Raw genomic sequence first — 20,603 nt, 5'->3', positions numbered from 1 at the left:
ATTCTCGCTGACTTTTTTGTTTGTCATGGGTATGTGATTCTCCCTGCAAAGTTTGGCCTCGATCTGTTCAGTCGTTCAGGAGAAAATTGGATTTTAGTGGTTTTTCACTCAAAACAATATGGCGTCCGAACCACGTGACCCACGACGTCATTATAATTTTGTTTCTGCATCAATTTATGCTCAAGAAGATGCTCAAGAAATTTCATCCTGATCGGATAAAGTTTTTTACTTGCCGAATTATGACGTCATAACGGCGGCACCTATGGCGTCATCATTCACATGTTATTCCGCATGGAGAGTTCTTTGCAATGAGACCTGTCTCAATTATTTCTGTGCAGCGGTTTTTGAGATTGAGGTGCAAAGTTTTTGGGTTTTTCCAAGATGGCGCCCGTACCACGTGACCTGTGACATCATAATATTCACTAAAATATTCTACAGGAGGAGGCCCTCCTATGGTGAAAATTTCATGTCAATCGGACCAATGGTTGCCGAGAAAATGATTTTTTAAAATGCAGACACGCACATACGTATGTACGACTTACGGACGTACGGACGGACCCGAGTGCCTAACCCTGCATTTCGCTTCGCGAGCGCAGGGTAATAATGGAGCTGACTCTGCTCTTGGGAACTTTCAACAATGTAGAAATTGTTTTATTCCCTTTCCCAGATCTATCCCTCCTCACAATTCTATCTCGGAGTTCTATGGACAGTTAATTGGGCTTCATGGTGGAGTTTCTCCATTCAAGCACTCCTTGCACTCCTTGCACTCCACAAGTGGACTCCATTCAAGTTGTAGCTCGACATCTCAAGGATGATCAAAGGAAAGTGGATGCACCTGAGCTCAATTTAGAGACCTACCTTAGAACATCCGCTGGGACCCCAAAACATTCCACAGGAGGTATGGCGGGGCTAGCCCCAAAACTGAGGGAGTAATTTGGGTACGGACAGACGACAGACAGACAGACAGACACTCCTGTTTTATAATATACACTAGTGGGGTCACCCATGGAAATCCCACGGGCATGGACGTGTGTGACATTTGGACATATTGAGTTAGATGCTACACATTCCGTTTTACAAAATGGTTACTGGCAATTCATCAGATCCACAAATGATGTAATCTACACAATTAATTTACTTCTGATAACATGTGAATGCATGTGCGTGCACATGGGAAATACAGTTTTTAATGTGTAATTACATCTCATGTAAAATGTGACTTCAAGAGCTCAAATCATCTTCCTCCCTGCCCCCATCCCTCCCACATCAAGTACACTGCACTGAGGAGTGGGTCACACACACGGGGGAGAGTGGGTCACACACACACGGGAGATAGTGGGTCACACACACGGGAGATAGTGGGTCACACACACGGGAGATAGTGGGTCACACACACGGGGGAGAGTGGGTCACACACTCCGGGGAGAATGGGTCACACACACGGGGGAGAGTACTCGGGGGAGAGTGGGTCACACACGGGGGGGAGTTCACGCCAATTTTTAAAATATTCAGCTGCAAATTTTTTATATATCTCGGCATTTTCTCGTCTTTGGCGATACGTGAACGAAGCAACGCTCCTCTCCCCACATTGTTGACTTTTTATTGTGACTATATCTAAATCATACATTTCATTGTGACGACTGTCATCAAATGGAAAAGTCCGCCACAAATTTTTAATATATCTCGGCATTTTCCAGTCTGTTAATTTAGGCGGTGTTTGATGTATCGTGCCGCAAATTTCTAAAATGTCTCAGCAATTTCCCGTCTGTGCATGAATTTTCTCAATTATTGCTTAAACCGAGTCTAAAACCTTCGATAAAATGAAATCAGATGGTGAATTAGAGTTGAGATAAAGCCGTGAGAGAGTCTCGATGGACTTTATGTTACAGGCCGTCGAAAATGCATTTTGTTTGATAAACTGTAACTTTAATTGAATTTCCTTCCCTTCTTTTGCAACCGAGTCTAAAACCATGTTAGGGACTGTCAAAAATGAAATGAGATATCGAATTAGAGATGAAATAAAACTGTGAGAGAGAGCAAGACACCATGGGCCTAATAAAAGAGGCCTAAAAGGTATGCGAGGAAACAGAATGGTGGTGATTTTTTTTCGAAGCCCCTTCCAGAATGGGTGGAGCTATTCCCTCAATGGGGGAGGCCACATCCACGGACATACTCACAGACAGACAGAATCACCTACGGAGAATATTATATTGACTAGCAACGGTACCCGCCCTGCAGGCAGGGCTTCAATTGGGAGGCCCAAATTAAAAGGTAAAATATCAGATATTGAAGGCTTTTTAAATTTTAAACGATTCATATAAACATCCGTTAAATAATATCACACGCAAATCATCAAAATCTAAACAGTATCTTACTATAATTCACCAAATGTCCCACAGTGATCGATACACTATGATCGTGATGATCGTGAATCGTGATCGATAATCGTGTTCACAATTGCTATGTCGTATGTACTCCCGATACGTGTTTCCTTCAGTTGAAATGGGTTAGAATTCTCTCAAGCAGGGATTCAACCCATGTCCTTATAAAAGGTCTTTGTCCGAGGTCACCGAGTTCGATCGGTGCAGCCGTGCAGCGATCGGTGCAGCCGTTTGTGCGGCACCCGGGAAAGCAACATCGTCACAATGAGAACAATGAACGTTATGTGAACGAGAATGTTATGCGGGAGTCCAAACCTGAGAATGCTGGAGACTAAAGCTGAAATTGGGAAAACTAAATAGCCTATTTTACTCCTGGAGATCCCAGGATTATCCACCCAAAATATCGTTGAGATCGGTTCAGCAGTTTTTACGGTACCTTCAAACAGACAGACAGACTGACGGACATTTGGTGAATTATAGTAAGATATCGAACTTGACTAAATCACTTTATTCATTACAAAAAACTGTATCAATCCATCCATCATTGGCTTGGTTTGTCAGCAAGATATTGTTCCTGTAAGAGCACTCAGCGCACAATTTATATCTTGATTTGGTCAGAAATAAAATAATTTGGTCAGGATGCTGGTGATAACTCACCTGCCATCTCCTCTGCTCAGAAAACATTGTAAAAAGAAATATCCTGCTTATAATTCCTCTGACACTGTCAAAGTATTAACTGGACATTTATCCAACCAAGATATTCTAGTTTTGTATTTTCAATTCATTTTCTGAAATTTGTAGAATTTGTTTTTCATTTGGAAGTTTTGGGTTACGATGTGTAAATAAAGGTGGAAAATGTCTGATTTAATGCAATTTAATTCCAGGCTATCAGGCAACAAAAGGTGAAAATTTTGAAATGGGGTGTAGACTTTGTATAGGCACTGCGCAGTGCGCATACATACATACATACATACAGTGCATTCAGAAAATATTCAGACCCCTTCACTTTTTCACATTTTGTTATGTTGCAGCCTTATGCTGAAATCGTTTAAATTCATTTTTTCCCTCATCAATCCACACTCAATACCCCATAATGACAAAGAGAAAACAGGATTTTAGAAAGTTTTGCAAATTTATTAAAAATAAAAAACTGAAATATCACATCATAAGTATTCAGACCCTTTGCTATGACACTTGAAATTTAGCTCAGGTGCCTCTCATTTTTCTTGATCATCTTTGAGATGTTTCTACACCTTGATTGGAGTCCACCTGTGGTAAATTCAATTGATTGGACATGATTTGGAAAGGCACACACCTGTCTATATAAGGTCTCACAGGTGACAATGCATATCAGAGCAAAAACCAAGCCATGAGGTCGAAGGAACTGCCTGCAGAGCTCAGAGACAGGATTGCGTCGAGGCACAGATCTGGGGAAGCCTACAAAAAAATTGCTGCTGCATTGAAGGTTCCCAAGAGCATAGTGGCCTCCATTATTCTTAAATGGAAGAAGTTTGGAGAACAACCAGGACTCTTCCTAGAGCTGGCCGCCCGGCCAAACTGAGCAATCGGGGGAGAAGGGCCTTAGTAAGAGAGGTGACCAAGAACCCGATGATCACTCTGGCTGAGTTCCAGAGATCCTGTGTGGAGATGGGAGAAACTTCCAGAAGGACAACCATCACTGCAACACTCCATCGATCTGGGCTTTATGGCAGAGTGGCCAGACGGAAGCCTCTCCTCAGTGAAAGACACATGAAATCCTGCTTTGAGTTTGCAAAAAAGCACCTAAAGGACTCTCAGACTGTGAGAAACAAGATTCTGTAGTCCGATGAAACCAAGATTGAACTGTTTGGCCTCAATTCTAAGCATCATGTCTGGAGGAAACCAGGCACTGCTCATCACCTGCCCAATACCATCCCAAAGGTGAAGCATCATGGTGGCAGCATCATGCTGTGTGGGTGTTTTTCAGCAGCAGGGACTGGGGGACTGGTCAGGGTTGAGTGAACAATGAACGGAGCAAAGTACAGAGATATCCTTAATGAAAACCTGAAAGAGAGTGCTCAGGACCTCAGGCTGGGCCGAAGGTTCACCTTCCAACAGGACAATGACCCGAAGCACACAGCCAAGACAACGCAGGAGTGGCTTAGGGACAACTCTGTGGAGGTCCTTGAGTGGCCCAGCCAGAGCCCTGACTTGAACCCAATCGAACATCTCTGGAGAGACCTGAAAATGGCTATCCACCGATGGTCCCCATCCAACCTGACAGAGCTTGAGAGGATCTGCAGAGAAGAATGGCAGAAAATTCCCAAATCCAGGTGTGCAAAGCGTGTCGCGTCATACCCAAGAAGACTCAAGGCTGTAATCGCTGCCAAAGCGACATCCATCATTGGACCTGACGGCATCAGCCCACGGGTCCTAAAATCCTGTTCTTCCGCTCTTTCACTCCCTCTCTCTGTTCTCTTCACCCTCTCTTTTGCTCAAGGTCAACTGCCATCTGCTTGGAAATCAGCCAACATCACCGCTTTGCACAAAAAGGTGCAAAAACAGATCCTAGCAACTACAGACCAATCAGCCTTCTCCCAATTATCAGCAAAGTCATGGAATCCATCATTGCTTTGGATATGAAATCTTTCCTCTTCTCCAATGGCTTGATCTCTGATCATCAATTTGGTTTCAGACCAGGTCACTCTACTCTGGACATGCTGCTTCTGCTGTCTCAACAATGGATGGAGGTCCTCAATGCCAAACAGGAAATTAGAGCTGTCTCCCTCGACATATCACGTGCCTTCGATACGGTCTGGCACCCCGCTCTGCTCACCAAACTCTCCTCCTTTGGTATCCATGGAAATCTCCACGCATGGCTGGCGGACTTCCTCTCTCGTCGTAGTCAACGTGTGGCCCTGAAAGGGTTTCTCTCATCTCCTCTTCCTGTTCAGGCTGGAGTTCCCCAAGGCAGTGTTCTGGGCCCTGTGCTTTTTCTGGTCTTCATCAATGATCTCTCTGACTCTCTTCAAAATCCTCTCTATCTCTTTGCTGATGACTCCACTCTCTGCCGCTCCATTCCTCATCCCTCAGATCGGCAGTCTGCAGCCTCCTCACTCTCTGCAGACCTGGACAAAATCACAGACTGGGCAAACAAGTGGAACATGTCTTTCAATCCTGACAAATCTCTCACTCTTACGATGTCTCTCCGAAAAGACCGACTGGACAACCCTCCCATCTACTTTCTGAATAATCCTCTCCAAGAAGTTCTGTCACTCAAGCTTTTGGGTCTCACTATCTGCCATGATCTTTCCTGGGAAAACCACATTTCCAAGCTGTCTTCCAAAGCCAGTCGCCGACTGGGCATCCTCCATCGTGCGAAGTCCTTCCTTGGCACACCTGAGCTCCTCACCACATACAAGGCTTTCATCCGCAGCTCAATGGAATACTGCTCTCCCCTCTGGTCTGGTGCTCCTGCCTCACACCTAGCTCGTCTTCACGCTGTTGAAACCAAAGCGTTCAGAATCATTGGAATCTCCCGCGATGACGCTATCTCCGAGGGCCTTTCACTTACTCACCGCAGGCAGGTTGGTGGTCTTTCCGTCTTCTACCGACTCCTCTCCGGCCTTGCTCTCTCTGGGCTCTGTCCCCCAAATATTCCTGGAGGTCGCACAAGATCTGCCTGCAACCCTCTTATGGTTAAACTGCCAAAATCAAGACTCTCTGCTCACCTTCACTCCTTCATTCCTCTTTTCTCCCGCCTCTGGAACAAACTCCCTCACTCTCTTCAATCCCACTCCTCCCCTCAGGTCTTTAAAACGGCTGTTCACCACCATCTCTTATCTTCCCCAATCCAAAACCTTGATCTTTTCTACCCCCGCTAATTTCACCCCAATCCTCTTTTTTGAGGTGACTTTTGTCTTCTTTCCTGGAAGTCCTTGGTGTCCTTGCGTTTTATACCTATCCTGCCTCCCCCCCAGGCCCTCTGCCTCCCACACATCTCCCGATGTCCCTGCCCTCAAATGTTGTGTTTGTGTGCTTCCTCCCCTTCTCTCCCCATCTTGTCGACCGCTCCCACTTTTATATACTTTGTTTACTTGTTTGTTTGATTTGTTTGTTTGATAAATGTTAGCTCTTTCACGAGCCTCGACTCTGTATACAAAAAAAAAAAAAAAAAAAAAAAAAGGTGCTTCAACTAAGGACTGAGTTAAGAGTCTGAATACTTATGTCAATGTGATATTTAAGTTTTTTTCTTTTTAATAAATTAGCAAAAATTCCTAAAATCCTGTTTTCTCTTTGTCATTATGGGGGTATTGAGTGTAGATTGATGAGGAATAAAAAAAGAATTAAATGATTTCAGCACAAGGCTGCAACATAACAAAATGTGAAAAAAGTGAAGGGGTCTGAATACTTTCTGAATCTACTGTACATACATACTGTACGTACATACACAAAGCACTCATGCCTTGCTGTCATTGGTCACAGGTCATGGATCACGGCACACCATCGTCTGTCCCTTAACCTCATAGGACTCCACTGAGATTGTCATGTGGCAAAAGATATGCATATAGGTGTAGTAGTCACATCCAGACACACAAATACACCACTCGCAGCCAGTGATGACACAAAAAATAAATTGAGGAACTACCACCAAGGCACTTTCACCATACACTTTGTCCACAGCTCACTTCGACCAGCTTCCCATAACCTACTGCACCAGAAATATAGGCCTGCTTCAATAGGCTTTGTCTAAATGAATGCTGATGCTCTTGCCACAACTTGTGCCACTTCCTCACACAATCTCCTCCTCTCACCCTGTCAAACCCCTGAACAGTAAGGCATAAGAAGATTTGCCACCATAACTTCCACACACCACCTCAAATGACATGCATTGATGCTGCCAACCTATCTCCTTGCACCCAGTGTCCAACTCACGATACGCTTTTATCTTCTCATGTGCCTCCTCCACATTCTCATCCCATTGTTCTGACTATTCTCCCAATATCACTTGCCTTGTTGAACCAGACCAAATGACAATATCAGTTGCAAAGGAAATGATGTTTTATGTGAATTCCAAACGTCATTCTTGCTTTGACACCATATCAATTTATGGCTGGCACCAACACACCCCCTCCCTCTTCTTACTGCCACCTTCTCCAGCCTGGCCCTCCCAAACAAATTTCACCACACCATTTTTCTCTGTTTTCACGACGTATCTTCCTTTCTGTTCCATCATCTTGTTCCATCTCATCTCATCTCTTCTAGTGCTTGACACTGGTGCTACCTGTACTTTCCTGCTGTTAATGCTGCGGGACCTACACCTTTGACCTCCACACAAATTGCAACTCTTTAAACCTCAAACCACACTTCCTCAAGTTTATCAGGGTGGAAATAACATAAGTAGCCCACAACAGGATTATCAGCAGCCTGGTGTTGGCTTAGCGGTTAGGGTGCCGGCTTGGGATCTTAGGATCCTGAGTTCAAATCCCGGTCGATCGCTGAATTGACGTCAGGGGGGTTGACTCGGCCTGTCATCCTTCCGAGGTCGGCAAATTAAGTACCATCTTGCTGGGATGATGATCCCGGTGTGTACCCCTATTTAGAATGGGTACACTGTATCCCTGCGCATCGTAAGAGGCGACTAAGGGTTGGCGTCAGGAAGGGCATCCGGCCATAAAAACATTGCCTCAAACAGGGAACCATGATTGTCATGGGGCCTGCGAGGCTAACCCCCGCTCTCGCGGAGAAAAATGGCCTTAAAACGATCATTCATTCATTCATATTCATTCAACAGGATGATCGGCACAACCGGTTCTATCTCCTAGATTTCTTGCCACTTCAGTACCCTTGCCTTCCACGTTCCACCCCCTGTTGCACCTATCCCAATGCCTTCACAAACCTTCCCTCTTCTTCTTCTTTCTTTCTCATCTCCCTCACCACCATCATATTTCTTTGGATATATGATATCTATTGTCTCCTCCGTCGCTGTCTCTCCCCACTGCATATGCTTAGCCAACCAATACTTTTCTCTTCCAATCTCATCTACCTCTACTCTCACCTTACACTGATAGCACTAGATAGCATGAATCCCTTAACCTTTTCGACTGTCATACCTTTGCCCCTTTAACTCCTGTCACAGCTGTCAATGGAAGTGAAAGGTTCCTGCCATGCTTATAAAAAAACAAAACAAAAAAAAAACCACCTTTAGAGGCCATTTTTCCCCGCAAAGCGGGGGTTGGCCTTTTTCGGGAACCGTGGTTGTTGTTGTTTTTCGGTCCCCTATTTGAAGCAATGTTTTACGGCCGGATGCCCTTCCTGACGCCAACCCTTTTTGCCGCCTTTAACGACAAACAGGGAATTACCAGTGAACTGGTACTCAATCCATGACCATTGCTTTGGCCATGCTTATAAAAATGAATATTTGTACTTTTGGTACTTATGGCATTCCCAACCATCTCACGAATATGTTCACCAGAACTTTCATCGTCTCCACTTATTGCATTGTCATGCAACATCAGTGGTCACAGTACTCATAGCATCAGACCAAACATCAGACCTTCAATTTCCTTGGCAATTTATAAAAATAATTCCTTGGCAATTTATACCAATCATTCCTTGTCAATAATTGCAGAAGCTTCACCCTCACTTCTACCATCCTTCCTACCTCTCACATGCATATGGTGTGTCATATTCCAAATCTTTTCATTGGAGCCTCTGCTGGCATTGGTACCATTTCTCCTTAAAACCCAAACTTCGGTTTCTGGTCCACCACCATCTTTCTAGACGTGTGCCTTAAAAGCCTTTCTTGACTATCGTATAAATCTCTACAACTACTACATCACCTTCCTTGCTGAACCACTATTCGATTATCCATTAATGCAAATACTTGTGGCAAGCCATGTCCATGAGACATCTTCACTTCCTTCCTGTATCCTCTTGTTGCATGTCACATCACCTTCATAACTTCATAACACCTTCATAACTTCATAACACCTTCATAACATCCTCTGGCTACGGCTTCCTCTCCGCTCCCACCTTTTGTTCATATGTGTTCTGTACCGTCCTCCAAACAGTGATGACTCCATTTACATTTCGCTGTCTGACAACATGGACCAACTTCTATCCACTCATCCCAACTCTCTCTTCCTCATATGTGGTGACTTCAACTGTCATCATGCCAGCTGGCTGGGTGTGGGTTCCTCTCTCACCAGTCATGGCACCTCATTAAAGGACTTCTGTGACTCACTGGGATTGACACAATCTGTCACTTTCCCGACCCGGATCTCAGTCAATGGAGTATCTTCTCTTCTCGACTTGGTTATGACAAACTTCCCTGCTAATGTCTGCTGCTCTTCTTCTGCTCCAATCTGTTCTTCTGATCATGTGCTTGTTAAAGTGGACATCTCTCTGGCCATTCTCAGAGAGCCTCCTCAGTGTTGATGAGTCTGGCATTTCACTCAGGCTGACTGGCACGGTCTGCAAGCAGCCATCAATCATCTGGACTGGTCTCCCATCTCTACTGCCTCTGACATCAATTCTTCCTGGGAATTCTTCCAAAGCAAACTGCTCTCTCTCTCTCATGCACAGATTTATCCCATCTCGTCTTCAGTTGTCTTACCCTTCCTCCCGTCCATGGTACACTGAATCTTGTGGTGAGGCAGTTGCCCTGAAACAACTTGCCTTTGCCTCTTGGAAGGCTAATCCAACTGAAGGCAATCTCAGTTTCTTCCACCAGTGTGTGTCTACCCTCAGGAGTGCCAGGAAGCACTATCTCTCCACACTCAAGAATGCACTCTCAAACCTGTCTCCTTCCTCCAAATCCTGGTGGCGTCTGGTCAAATCCGTTTCTGGTGTTTGTTCCCCCTCCATCCCCTCCCTTACCTCAAATGGATACACAGTTGACACCGCACGTGACAAAGCCGAATGTCTCAACTCTGTGTTTGCCTCTAAATCTTGTGTCCCAAACCCATCTCTCTCTGTTCCCACCTTACCCAGTCGAACCCAATTGCTCCTGGACTCTGTGTCCTTCTCTCCTGACAAGGTGGAGAAGTTTTTGTCAAACCTCGACTCTGATTCTGCAACTGGACCAGACGGCATCAGCCCACGGGTCCTAAAATCCTGCTCTGCCGCTCCATCTCACCCTCTCTCTGTTATTGTCACCCTCTCTTTTGCTCAAGGTCATCTGCCATCATCTTGGAAATCAGCAAACATTACCGCTTTACACAAAAAAGGTGCTAAAACAGATCCTTGCAAGTACAGACCAATCAGCCTGCTCCCAATTATCAGCAAAGTCATGGAATCCATCATTGCTTCGGATATCAAATCCTTCCTCTTCTCCAATGGCTTGATCTCCGATCATCAATTTGGATTCAGACCAGGTCATTCTACTCTGGACATGCTGCTTCTGCTGTCTCAACAATGGATGGAGGTCCTCAATGCCAAACAGGAAATCAGAGCTGTCTCCCTTGACATATCACGTGCCTTCGATACGGTCTGGAACCCAGCTCTGCTCACCAAACTCTCCTCCTAAGGTATCCATGGAAATCTCCACGCATGGCTTGTGGACTTCCTCTCTGGTTGTAGTCAACGTGTGGCCCTGAATGGATTTCTTTCATCTCCCCTTCCTCTTCAGGCTGGAGTTCCCTAAGGCAGTGTTCTGGGCCCTGTGCTTTTTCTGGTCTTTATCAATGATCTCTCCGACTCTCTGGAAAATCCTCTCTATCTCTTTGCTGATGACTCCACTCTCTGCCGCTCCAATCCTCTTCCCTCAGATCGGCAGTCTGCAGCCTCCTCACTCTCTGAAGACCTGGACAAAATCACAGGCTAGTCAAACAAGTGGAACATGTCTTTCAATCCTGACAAATCTCACACTCTTACTATGCCTCTCCAAAAAGGTCGACTGGACAACCCTCCCATCTACTTTCTCAACAATCCTCTCCAAGAAGTTCTGTCGCTCAAGCTTTTGGGTCTCACTATCTGCCATGATCTTTCTTGGGAAAACCACATTTCCAAGCTGGCCTCCAAAGCCAGTCGCCGACTGGGCATCCTCCATCGTGCGAAGTCCTTCCTTGGCACACCTGAGCTCCTCACCACATACAAGGCTTTCATCTGCAGCTCAATGGAATACTGCTCTCCCCTCTGGATCGGTGCTCCTGCCTCGCACGTAGCTCGGCTTCACGCTGTTGAAACCAAAGCTTTCAGAATCATTGGAATCTCCCGCGATGAAGCTAACTCCAAGGGCCTTTCACTCACTCACCGCAGGCAGGTAGGTGGTCTTCCTGTCTTCTACCGACTCCTCTCCGGCCTTGCTCCCCCAGCTCTCTCTGTGCTTTGTCCCCCAAATATTCCTACAGGTCGCACAAGATCTGCCAGCAACCCTCTTATGGTTAAATTGCCAAAATCTAGGCTCTCTGCTCACCTTCACTCTTTCATTCCTCTTTTCTCCCGCCTCTGGAACAAACCCCCTCACTCCCTTCAATCCCACTCCTCCCTCCAGGTCTTTAAAACAGCTGTTCACCACCCTCTCTTATCTTCCCCCATCCAAAACCTTGATCTTTTCTACCCCCGCTAATTCACCCCAGATCCACTTTTTTTGAAATTCCAACTTCTTTCCTGGAAGTCCTTGCAGTGTCCATATGTTTTATACCTCTCCCACCCCCCTCCCCTTCCCATGCCCACGCTCCTCAAAGCCCTCTCCCTCCCACAGATCTCTCGATGTCCCTGCTCTCAAATGTTGCTTCTGTGTCCTTCCCCCTCTCTCCCCATCTTGTCTACCGCTCCCTTTGTTATATGTTTTATGTGTCGGTTTGTCTTTCTGTGTGATTAATGTTAGCTCTTTCACGAGCCTCGATCTTGTATACAAAATAACTAGCATGAACATGCAGGATTGAGGATATGTCACACCCTATTGGAAAAGCCACCTCCAACCTTTTCCAATTTTTTGTGAAAGACTTTTCTCGTGAACCACATTTATAACTCATCACAATATGTCACCAAATAGTCCCTAAGTCTTTCCAGCAACCAAAATATTTCCATGACATATGAGATGAGGGCATGTGACACCGACCTGAAAACATTTGCCAAGTCCAGGTGTCCCACTGTCACGGTATTCCTCCTACTCTCGACCTCCTGCAAAGTATTCCATTCCTGGCTGGGTGCTCTATATTCTGGTAACCGTGAACAACCTTCCTTCTGAACCGAGTCATGTACAAAACCATTCCGTTTGATATAGGCTGAAAGTTGAGCAAATCCCCCGATGAAGATCTTCCCATCCATGTCCAATAATACTATTGGCCTGAACTGACTCATCTGCTTAGTTTATTTACATGTAATACTAGCAAATACCACCCGGGAATACTAAAATTGGGGGGGATAGGTATGGAGGGGAGGGAGAAAGAGAGACAGAGAGAGAGAGAGAGAGAGAGAGAGGAAGAGGAAGAGGAAGAAGGGGGGGGGGGTGAGAGTGAGACCTTACCACATGTCATGATACCCTCCAGTAGGGAGGAGTTTGAGGAGGGAATGGGAGCGAGAGAAAGAGAAAGAGGTAGTGCTGCACTTTATTGGGAGGTGAATGCACTTTATTGGTAGGTGAAAGAGACTGAGAGGAGGCGGGGGGAGGAGGGGGGATGATGGGGAGGTGGAGAGGGGGAGAAAAAGAGAGAAAGGTGAGGGGGGAGGGGGAATTTACAAAGAGAATGTTATGTTATGCTTCATGACCACACACACGTGCACACGAACATATACATACACAAATGTGCATATCTGCACACTCATCTATCTATATACAGACAATCTCGATTTATGTCATGCATGTGATCCTGGGAAACAGTTGAATTGAAATAATGTAAATCGAACTTCAAAATCCCATTGACTTAATGCATTAAAGGGGAAATGTGTTGCTGACAAAAAAAATTGTGGAATTTTTTCTGAATAAATGAATTGAAATATTATTACGATAAAATACTATACATAGGGGTCCTGTCGTCGTCTTGTATCCTGTGCAGCCGAAGGTTGTGAGTAGCATTATTGACTGAGGGTGTGGCATTGCTGCTGTTGCAGTGCCCCTGTAGGTTAGAGCAGGAATTTGGAATTTGTCCAGGATGCTGGGAATAACTCCACTACTCTTTGTGAAGGAAACTGCGAAGGGATATTTAATGTCCACCAACTTATTCTTGCAGATGTGACGCCCAGTGTAACGTCCATCTGTGGGACGGCATGCACATTGATTAATCACTCTGCCTGTGAAATGCCAGGATGGCAGTTTACAGCTTGGTTGCGATTCAAACTCAGGCGAGAAGGTTTAGAGTGATTGTGCATACCTCTCGTCCATCGTACCGTGGTGTGGGGATGCACGGTGTTGATAATTAGTCAGACAGAGGCTCAGGGTTGTCTGTCTCTTCCTCCATGTCTGACAACTCTATGAGAGGATATGCTTGCATATTCTTTGCACTTCTTGGTGATGGAGTTGGTGTTGATGTTGCAAAATAAGTTGAGGATGTTGATGGTGTAAGTTTATCAGCTTGAGGCCTTTCAACATTCTGGCAGAAGCTGATTAGAGTATTCTGCACTGGTTTCTTCTTTTTTCAGAAAGCATTTCTTTATAGCCACTGAAAACATTTTCCAATTATGTCGCTGTCAACAGTTGGACATCATCATATAGCACATCATATGTCAACAGTTGGACATGTTTCTTTCTAAATCATGTCCAATCAATTGAGTTGGCCGTTGGTGAACTCCAATCAAGTTGTAGGGACATCTCAAGGATGATCCATGGAAATTGGATGCATCTGAGCTCATTTTTGAGAGTAATAGCAAAGGGGTTGAATACTTATTGACTCGAGACATTTCAGCTTTCCATTTTATATTAGTTTGTAAAAATATCTATAAAAAAAATTCCACTTTGACATTATGGGGTATTATGTGCATATCAGTGACAAAAGAAAATCTCAATTTAATCCATTTTAAATTCAGGCTGTAACACAAGTTGTGAAAAAAGTCAAGGGGTGTGAATACTTTTTGAAGGCAGTGTATATCTCATGATATTTCAAATAGTTGTGGACGAATTATGACAAACTTTGGTGTACGAGTTGGTTAGGTGATGAGCACAAGCCGATTAGATTTGGTTTCAGGTCTGGATCCAGATCCGGCCTATCAGCGGGATGCAAAACATAAACTGTTCAGCTTGGCAGAGGTATGTGCCCTACTATGTGCTGTTCTAGTTCATCTTGCAATAAACACAATTCATATTGGAGTTGCTTTATGTTGGTGATGATGCAATTATTTTCTTTACGTTTGTTTTACAGAAAAACCAGTCTTACCTCAGACAGTGGCTGGATATCTTTATCAGCACACATGAGCAAGGCATGACGTTGAGCCCAGATATCTACTCCAGCCGGTGAGTGACTTTTAGCAATTAATATTGCTTGAATGGGTGTTCATGGCACCCGGAAAGCATGACCCATGATGCTACTTGCAGCACACCTCTTATTTTTCACCTGCTAAAAATGAAAGAAAGAAAAAACAAATGAAGTAGCGTGATGGCCGGACACAAAACTGCCGCTACTTTAATAAATAGAAGATATATTTTAACCTCTAGTAACTTTTCAGTCACTACGAAGGGATTAGTGTTGGGATTACATTTACTATAATATTAATGTTACGTTATCATTATTACGAAAATGATATTACTATTAAAAAAACAGAGGCCAATTCCTTACTTCCGCGGTTACACCGCTTATCATTGATTCATGAACCATACACCGCTTCAATACATCAACTTTCCATTCACAACATTGGGATTAGAGTGTTATGGTTATATTTACTATATTATTATTGTTATTATTATTATTACAAAAACGATACAACTGAAATGATACACTACTGCATTAAGAAACCTGGGCTTAATTTGTCTGAAGTGGTCCGAAGGTGAGGCATGAAGCCCAAGGCCTATACGTACCATATTGTTGGAAGACCCGTAACACCGATGCTTTCGATATTTGATGGTCATTTTTACAATCGGTTTGTTTGTGTTTCACACTGAATGAAAAACGTGAAGGTAGAGCATGGCGATTGTGATATATGACAGGTTCGACGATATGTTCGGCCTGAACGAAATTGGAATCAAAATGGCGGTGTGCGGAGTCGGCCGCCGTACTGCCGTAATGACATCAGACGTAATCACATCACCCTGCCATGTTGTATACAAGATCGAGGCTCGTGAAAGAGCTAACATTAATCACACAAAAAGGGGATGACCAGATCACACAAAAAGGGTCTATGTGACCAGATCCTCAGCTCTGATTGGTATACGTTTGAGAAGACATTCATACAGACGGACGGACAAACACTGTTCTAGACGGCGTTGCCCTTTAGGCTACTCCGTAAAAATTTACTGAAAGAATTTGATCCAATTAAGTGGTTAAAATTGTTTACTTTTGCCAAAATTGTATCGTAAAATATTCATGGGTTTAAATTATGTGATTTTCATTGGGTGTGACTGGATTGTTTAGCATTCCCATCGAAACATTTGGCTCAAGGTGCTTTGAACCCAAGTTAAGTTTCACATACACAGTGCCCTCCACAAGTATTGGAGGAGTGAAGTCAAATTTGTTAGTATTGTTCCATAATTAATGTTAGTATTGTTCTCACGAAATTTGGATTTGAGATCAAAAGATGAATATGAGGCATTATTTATTGGTATTTCTATGCATGCATGTTTAACCATTGTATAACAATAGCATTTTTATGTTCAGTCCCCCCATTTAGGTAAGCCTAAATATTGGAACAAATGACTGACAGGTGTTTCTTGGTGCTCAGGTGTTTCTTGTTGCATTGATTGTTCACACGTAAAAGAGCTGTGAATGTCTAGTATTCGTTTTAGCGTTTGCTTTTCCCTTGGGAGTCTGACTTTGGAGTCAGTAGGTATAAACCAACATGAAGACTAGAGAACTGTCAATGAAAGAATAGCAAGCAATTTGGAAGCTGAAATAACAGAATAATTTAATTAGAACCAGAGCAAAAAAATTGGGCAAAGCAAATACAACAATTTGGATTTGGATTTGGAAGCAACAAGTTTGCTTGAAAAATAAAGAAACCATTATTGTACTTAGCAATAGACAATGATCAGGTCGGCCAAGGAAAACAACTGCAGTTGATGATGGAAAGATTGCCAGGGCTGAGAAGTAAAACCCTATAATACCTGTCAGTGACATCACCAACAACCTTCAGAGTGCAGGAATGAAAGTATCACAATCTCCTATTCGCAGAAGACTTTGACAGCAGAACACGATGCGAACCTCTCATCAACACCAAAAATATAAAGGAAAGATTATAATTTGCCAAGAAGTACAGAGGTGAGCCAGTTGGGTTCTGGAACAAAGTTTTATGCACAGAGATCAAGATAAACCTTTACCAAAGTGATGGAAAGGCAAAAGTGTGGAGAAAGAAAGGAACTGCATTTGATCAAAACCATACTACCTCATATGTGAAGCATGGTGGAGGTAGTGTCATGGCTTGGGCTAGCATGGCTGCCTCTGGCACTGGCTCACTCATCTTTATTGATTAATATGTAACTAATGATGGCAGCAGCAGAATGAATTCAGAAGGGTACAGAAACATTTAGCCTGCCTATGTACAAGTAAATGCCTCCAAACTCATTGGGCGATGCTTCACCATACAGCAAGACAATGACCCAAAACACACTGCCCAAGGGGTTCATCAGGGGGTCAAAGTGGAAGGTTACAGATTGGCCAAGTCAATCTCTTGATTTAAATCCAATGGAGCATGGATTTAAATTACTGAAGAGGAGAGTAAAGTCAGAAATCCCCCAAAACAAACAACAACGAAAATGGCTGCAATAAAGTCTTGGCAAAGCATCTCAAAGGAAGATACCAATAGTTTGGTGATTATCGATGGGTCACAGGCTCGATACAGTTATTGCATGTAAGGGATATGTAACCAAATACTAACTATTACACTACTTTAACTTACTTTAAGTTAATCTGTTCCAATACTTATGCTTATCTAAAATGGGGGGGCTGAACATCAAAAGTGTTATTGTTCAACGATGTAGTCAACACCGAGGGCCTTTCACTCACTCACCGCAGGCAGGTTGGTGGTCTTTCTGTCTTCTACCGACTCCTCTCCGGCCTTGCTCCCCCAGCTCTCTCTGTGCTCTGTCCCCCCAATATTCCTTCAGGTCGCACAAGATCTGCCTGCAACCCTCTTATGGTTAAACTGCCAAGGTCTAGGCTCTCTGCTCACCTTCACTCTTTCATTCCCCTTTTCTCCCGCCTCTGGAACAAACTCCCCCACTCCCTTCAATCCCATTCCTCCCTCCAGGTCTTTAAAACAGCTGTTCACCACCATCTCTTATCTTCCCCCATCGAAAACCTTGATCTTTTCTACCCCCGGTAATTCACCCCAGAGTCCTTGCAGTGTTCATATGTTTTATTCCTCTCCCACCTCCCCCCAAGTCCTCCCGATGTCCCTGCTCTCAAATGTTGTGTTTGTGTCCTTCCCCCTCTTCCCCCTCTCTTTTGTGTCCTTCCCCCTCTCTCCCCATCTTGTCTGCCGCTCCCCTTGTTTTTTGTGTTTTGTGTGTCGGTTTGTCTTTTTGTGTGATTAATGTTAGCTCTTTCACGAGCCTCGATCTTGTATACAAAAAAAAAAAAAAAAAAAAAAAGCTGACCTTCTGTACTCTTACCTCTTATTCATCTTTTAAGCTCAAATCCAGATTTCTTGAGTATATAGCAATAATAACAAATTTATCTACACTGTTCCAATACTTATGGAAGGAACTGTGTATCCCGTGTGACCCCTGGAATTCCTGGAATATGTTCCTGGAAAATCCCACGAATTTGGAAACCGCAAATAGGGGGGCACTGTTTCAATGAAAAAAGGGGGGATAGGTTCCCGAGGCACGACAATCTGCGAATAGAGAGGAACAAACCGCGAATGGCGAGGCAAAATCTGCGAATGGTGACGCAAATCCCGAGAATGTCGACGATAATCCATGAAGGTGGATGAAAGTCCTGGAAATGGTGAGACAAAACCTGCGAATGTCGACGAAAATTTGCAAATGTATGCCGCGGCATTGTTTCAATGGGGAAAAGGGGGATAGGTTATAGGTTCCCGGCGGTTCCTGATTCATAGAGGAACATTTTTAAAGTTTGAAATGTTTGCGACTGCAAATGCACATGATTACAGTTTCACAAAAAAATGTGTACAAAAAAAAAATACGACAACACCAGGTACCATTTCCAATTTTTTGAAGGAATGCGCTTACAGTTTATTAAAAGTGCTTAACCATACCGTACCGTGAAAGTAAAAAAAACATACCATCATTTAAATTTTTTATTTTACAAACACATGCAACTTTCAAATGATGATGATGATGATGATGATGATGGTGCTGATTGTGATGATGATGATGGTGATGAATTAAAATCCCATGAATTCCTCGAACTTTGAGGGCGACCCAAATGAGGGTGCAGCAAAATCGGGCACTAATGGAGAGACAGGAGAGGTAGGAGAAGGTGAGGATGCTGGTGAGAATGCTGGTGAAGATGCTGGTGAAGATGCTGGTGAGGACGCTGGTGAGAATGCTGGTGAGGATGCTGAGAGGGCGGCAGGAGAGGGTGTTGATGGTCTTGAGGTGGAGGAAGCAGTGCTGAAGAAATGGGTGATGGGGAGCTGCCTGACAGATTGTCCAACATTTTGATGTTGCTCTTTGGACGGGAGCAGTACATCATCCAAGCCCCTCTTGAACTTGAGGTACCTCTCCACGATTGGGTCAGCATCTTGCAACCTGTCAGCAATAGCCCGCGTGTCCTGCAGCAACTCTCAGGAACTGGACTGTGAGGTTGGACCTCGGCACCTCTTTCTCATCACTGCCTGCCTCCTCCTCCTCGGATACCTTTGGAATGGCCTCCAACTCATCCTCGGTGAGCGGGTTTAGGGAACGGTTTAGCATCATGGTTTTCAGCATGAAGTCCCTCGTCTGCGTGTTGTCCTCGATCCATATGCTGAAAGTCTTCTCCATCCTTTCCATGTGGACATTCCGGACATGGGTGACCACCTTCGTACTCAGTGCAGCCTTCGCTGAAACTCTCACAAATCGCCTTCTCCTTCTTCCGTATGTAGCGAACGGTGGATTCGTTGACGCCGCAATGCCTGCCCACATAGGCCGACCAGTTTGTAATTTTGTCCAGGTCTGCAGAGAGTGAGGAGGCTGGTGCCTGCCAATCTGAGGGTTGAGATATGGAGCCGCAGAGAGTGGAGTCATCAGCAAAGAGATAGAGAGGATTTCCAGGGAGTCGGAGAGATCATTGCTGAAGACCAGAAAAACACAGGGCCCAGAGCACTGCCTTGAGGAACTCCAGCCTGAACAGGAAGGGGAGATGAGAGAATTCCATTCAGGGCCACACGTTGACTGTGACCGGTGAGGAAGTCCACAAGCCATGTGTGGATGTTACCGTGGATACCATAAGAGGAGAGTTTGGTGAGCAGGGCAGGGTGCCAGACCGTATCGAAGGCACGTGATATGTCAAGGGAGACAGCTCTGATTTCCTGTTTTGCATTGAGGACCTACATCCATTGTTGAGACAGCAGAAGCAGCATGTCCAGAGTAGAATGACCTGGTCTGAAACCAAATTGATGATCAGAGATCAAGCCATTGAAGAAGAGGAAGGATTTGATATCCGAAGCAATGATGGATTCCATAACTTTGCTGATAATTGGGAGCAAGCTGATTGGTTTGTAGTTGCAAGGATCTGTTTTTGCACCTTTCTTATGTAAAGCGGTAATGTTGGCTGATTTCCAAGATGATGGCAGATGACCTTGAGCAAAATAGAGGGTGAAGAAAACAGAGAGGGTGAGATAGAGCGGCAGATCAGGAGTTTTGGGACCCGTGGGCTGATGCCGTCTGGTCCAGTTGCAGAATCGGAATTGAGGTTTGACACAAACTTCTCCACCTTGTCGGGAAAGAAGGACACAGAGTCCAGGAGCAGCTAGGTACGAATGGGTAAGGTTGTACAGAGAGAGACGGGTATGGGACACAAGATTTTGAGGCAAACACAGAGTTGAGGCATTCAGCTTTTGCACGTGCGGAGTCAGCTGTGTAGCCGTTTGAGGTAAGGGAGGGGATGGAGCGGGACAAACACCAAAAAAAGTGATGTGATGCGAGTGAATCTGATAGTTTACCAGCAAAGAGGGTAACCATAGCCCCCGTGCCTAATTCCTCAA

The 20,603-nt window shown here is 44.5% G+C and overlaps 1 protein-coding gene across 2 annotated transcripts in view; it reads left to right on the top strand.

Annotated features, from left to right (window-relative positions):
* Positions 1-20,603, top strand: part of LOC137433718 (neurobeachin-like protein 1) — a 330,189-nt gene that overhangs the window by 16,544 nt on the left and 293,042 nt on the right. For both annotated transcript variants that reach the window (XM_078783219.1, XM_078783217.1), the window contains exon 2: positions 14,663-14,754. In XM_078783219.1, the coding sequence (XP_078639345.1) occupies positions 14,663-14,754 (92 nt within the window). The remainder of the gene's footprint in view (positions 1-14,662; positions 14,755-20,603) is intronic.

This window comes from Myxine glutinosa, chromosome 1, assembly GCF_964187855.1.
Source record: "Myxine glutinosa chromosome 1, kmMyxGlut1.1, whole genome shotgun sequence".
NCBI classification, from domain to species: domain Eukaryota; kingdom Metazoa; phylum Chordata; class Myxini; order Myxiniformes; family Myxinidae; genus Myxine; species Myxine glutinosa.
The sequence above is the reverse complement of the archived record's forward strand: the minus strand, read 5'-3'. Positions and strand labels throughout refer to the sequence as shown.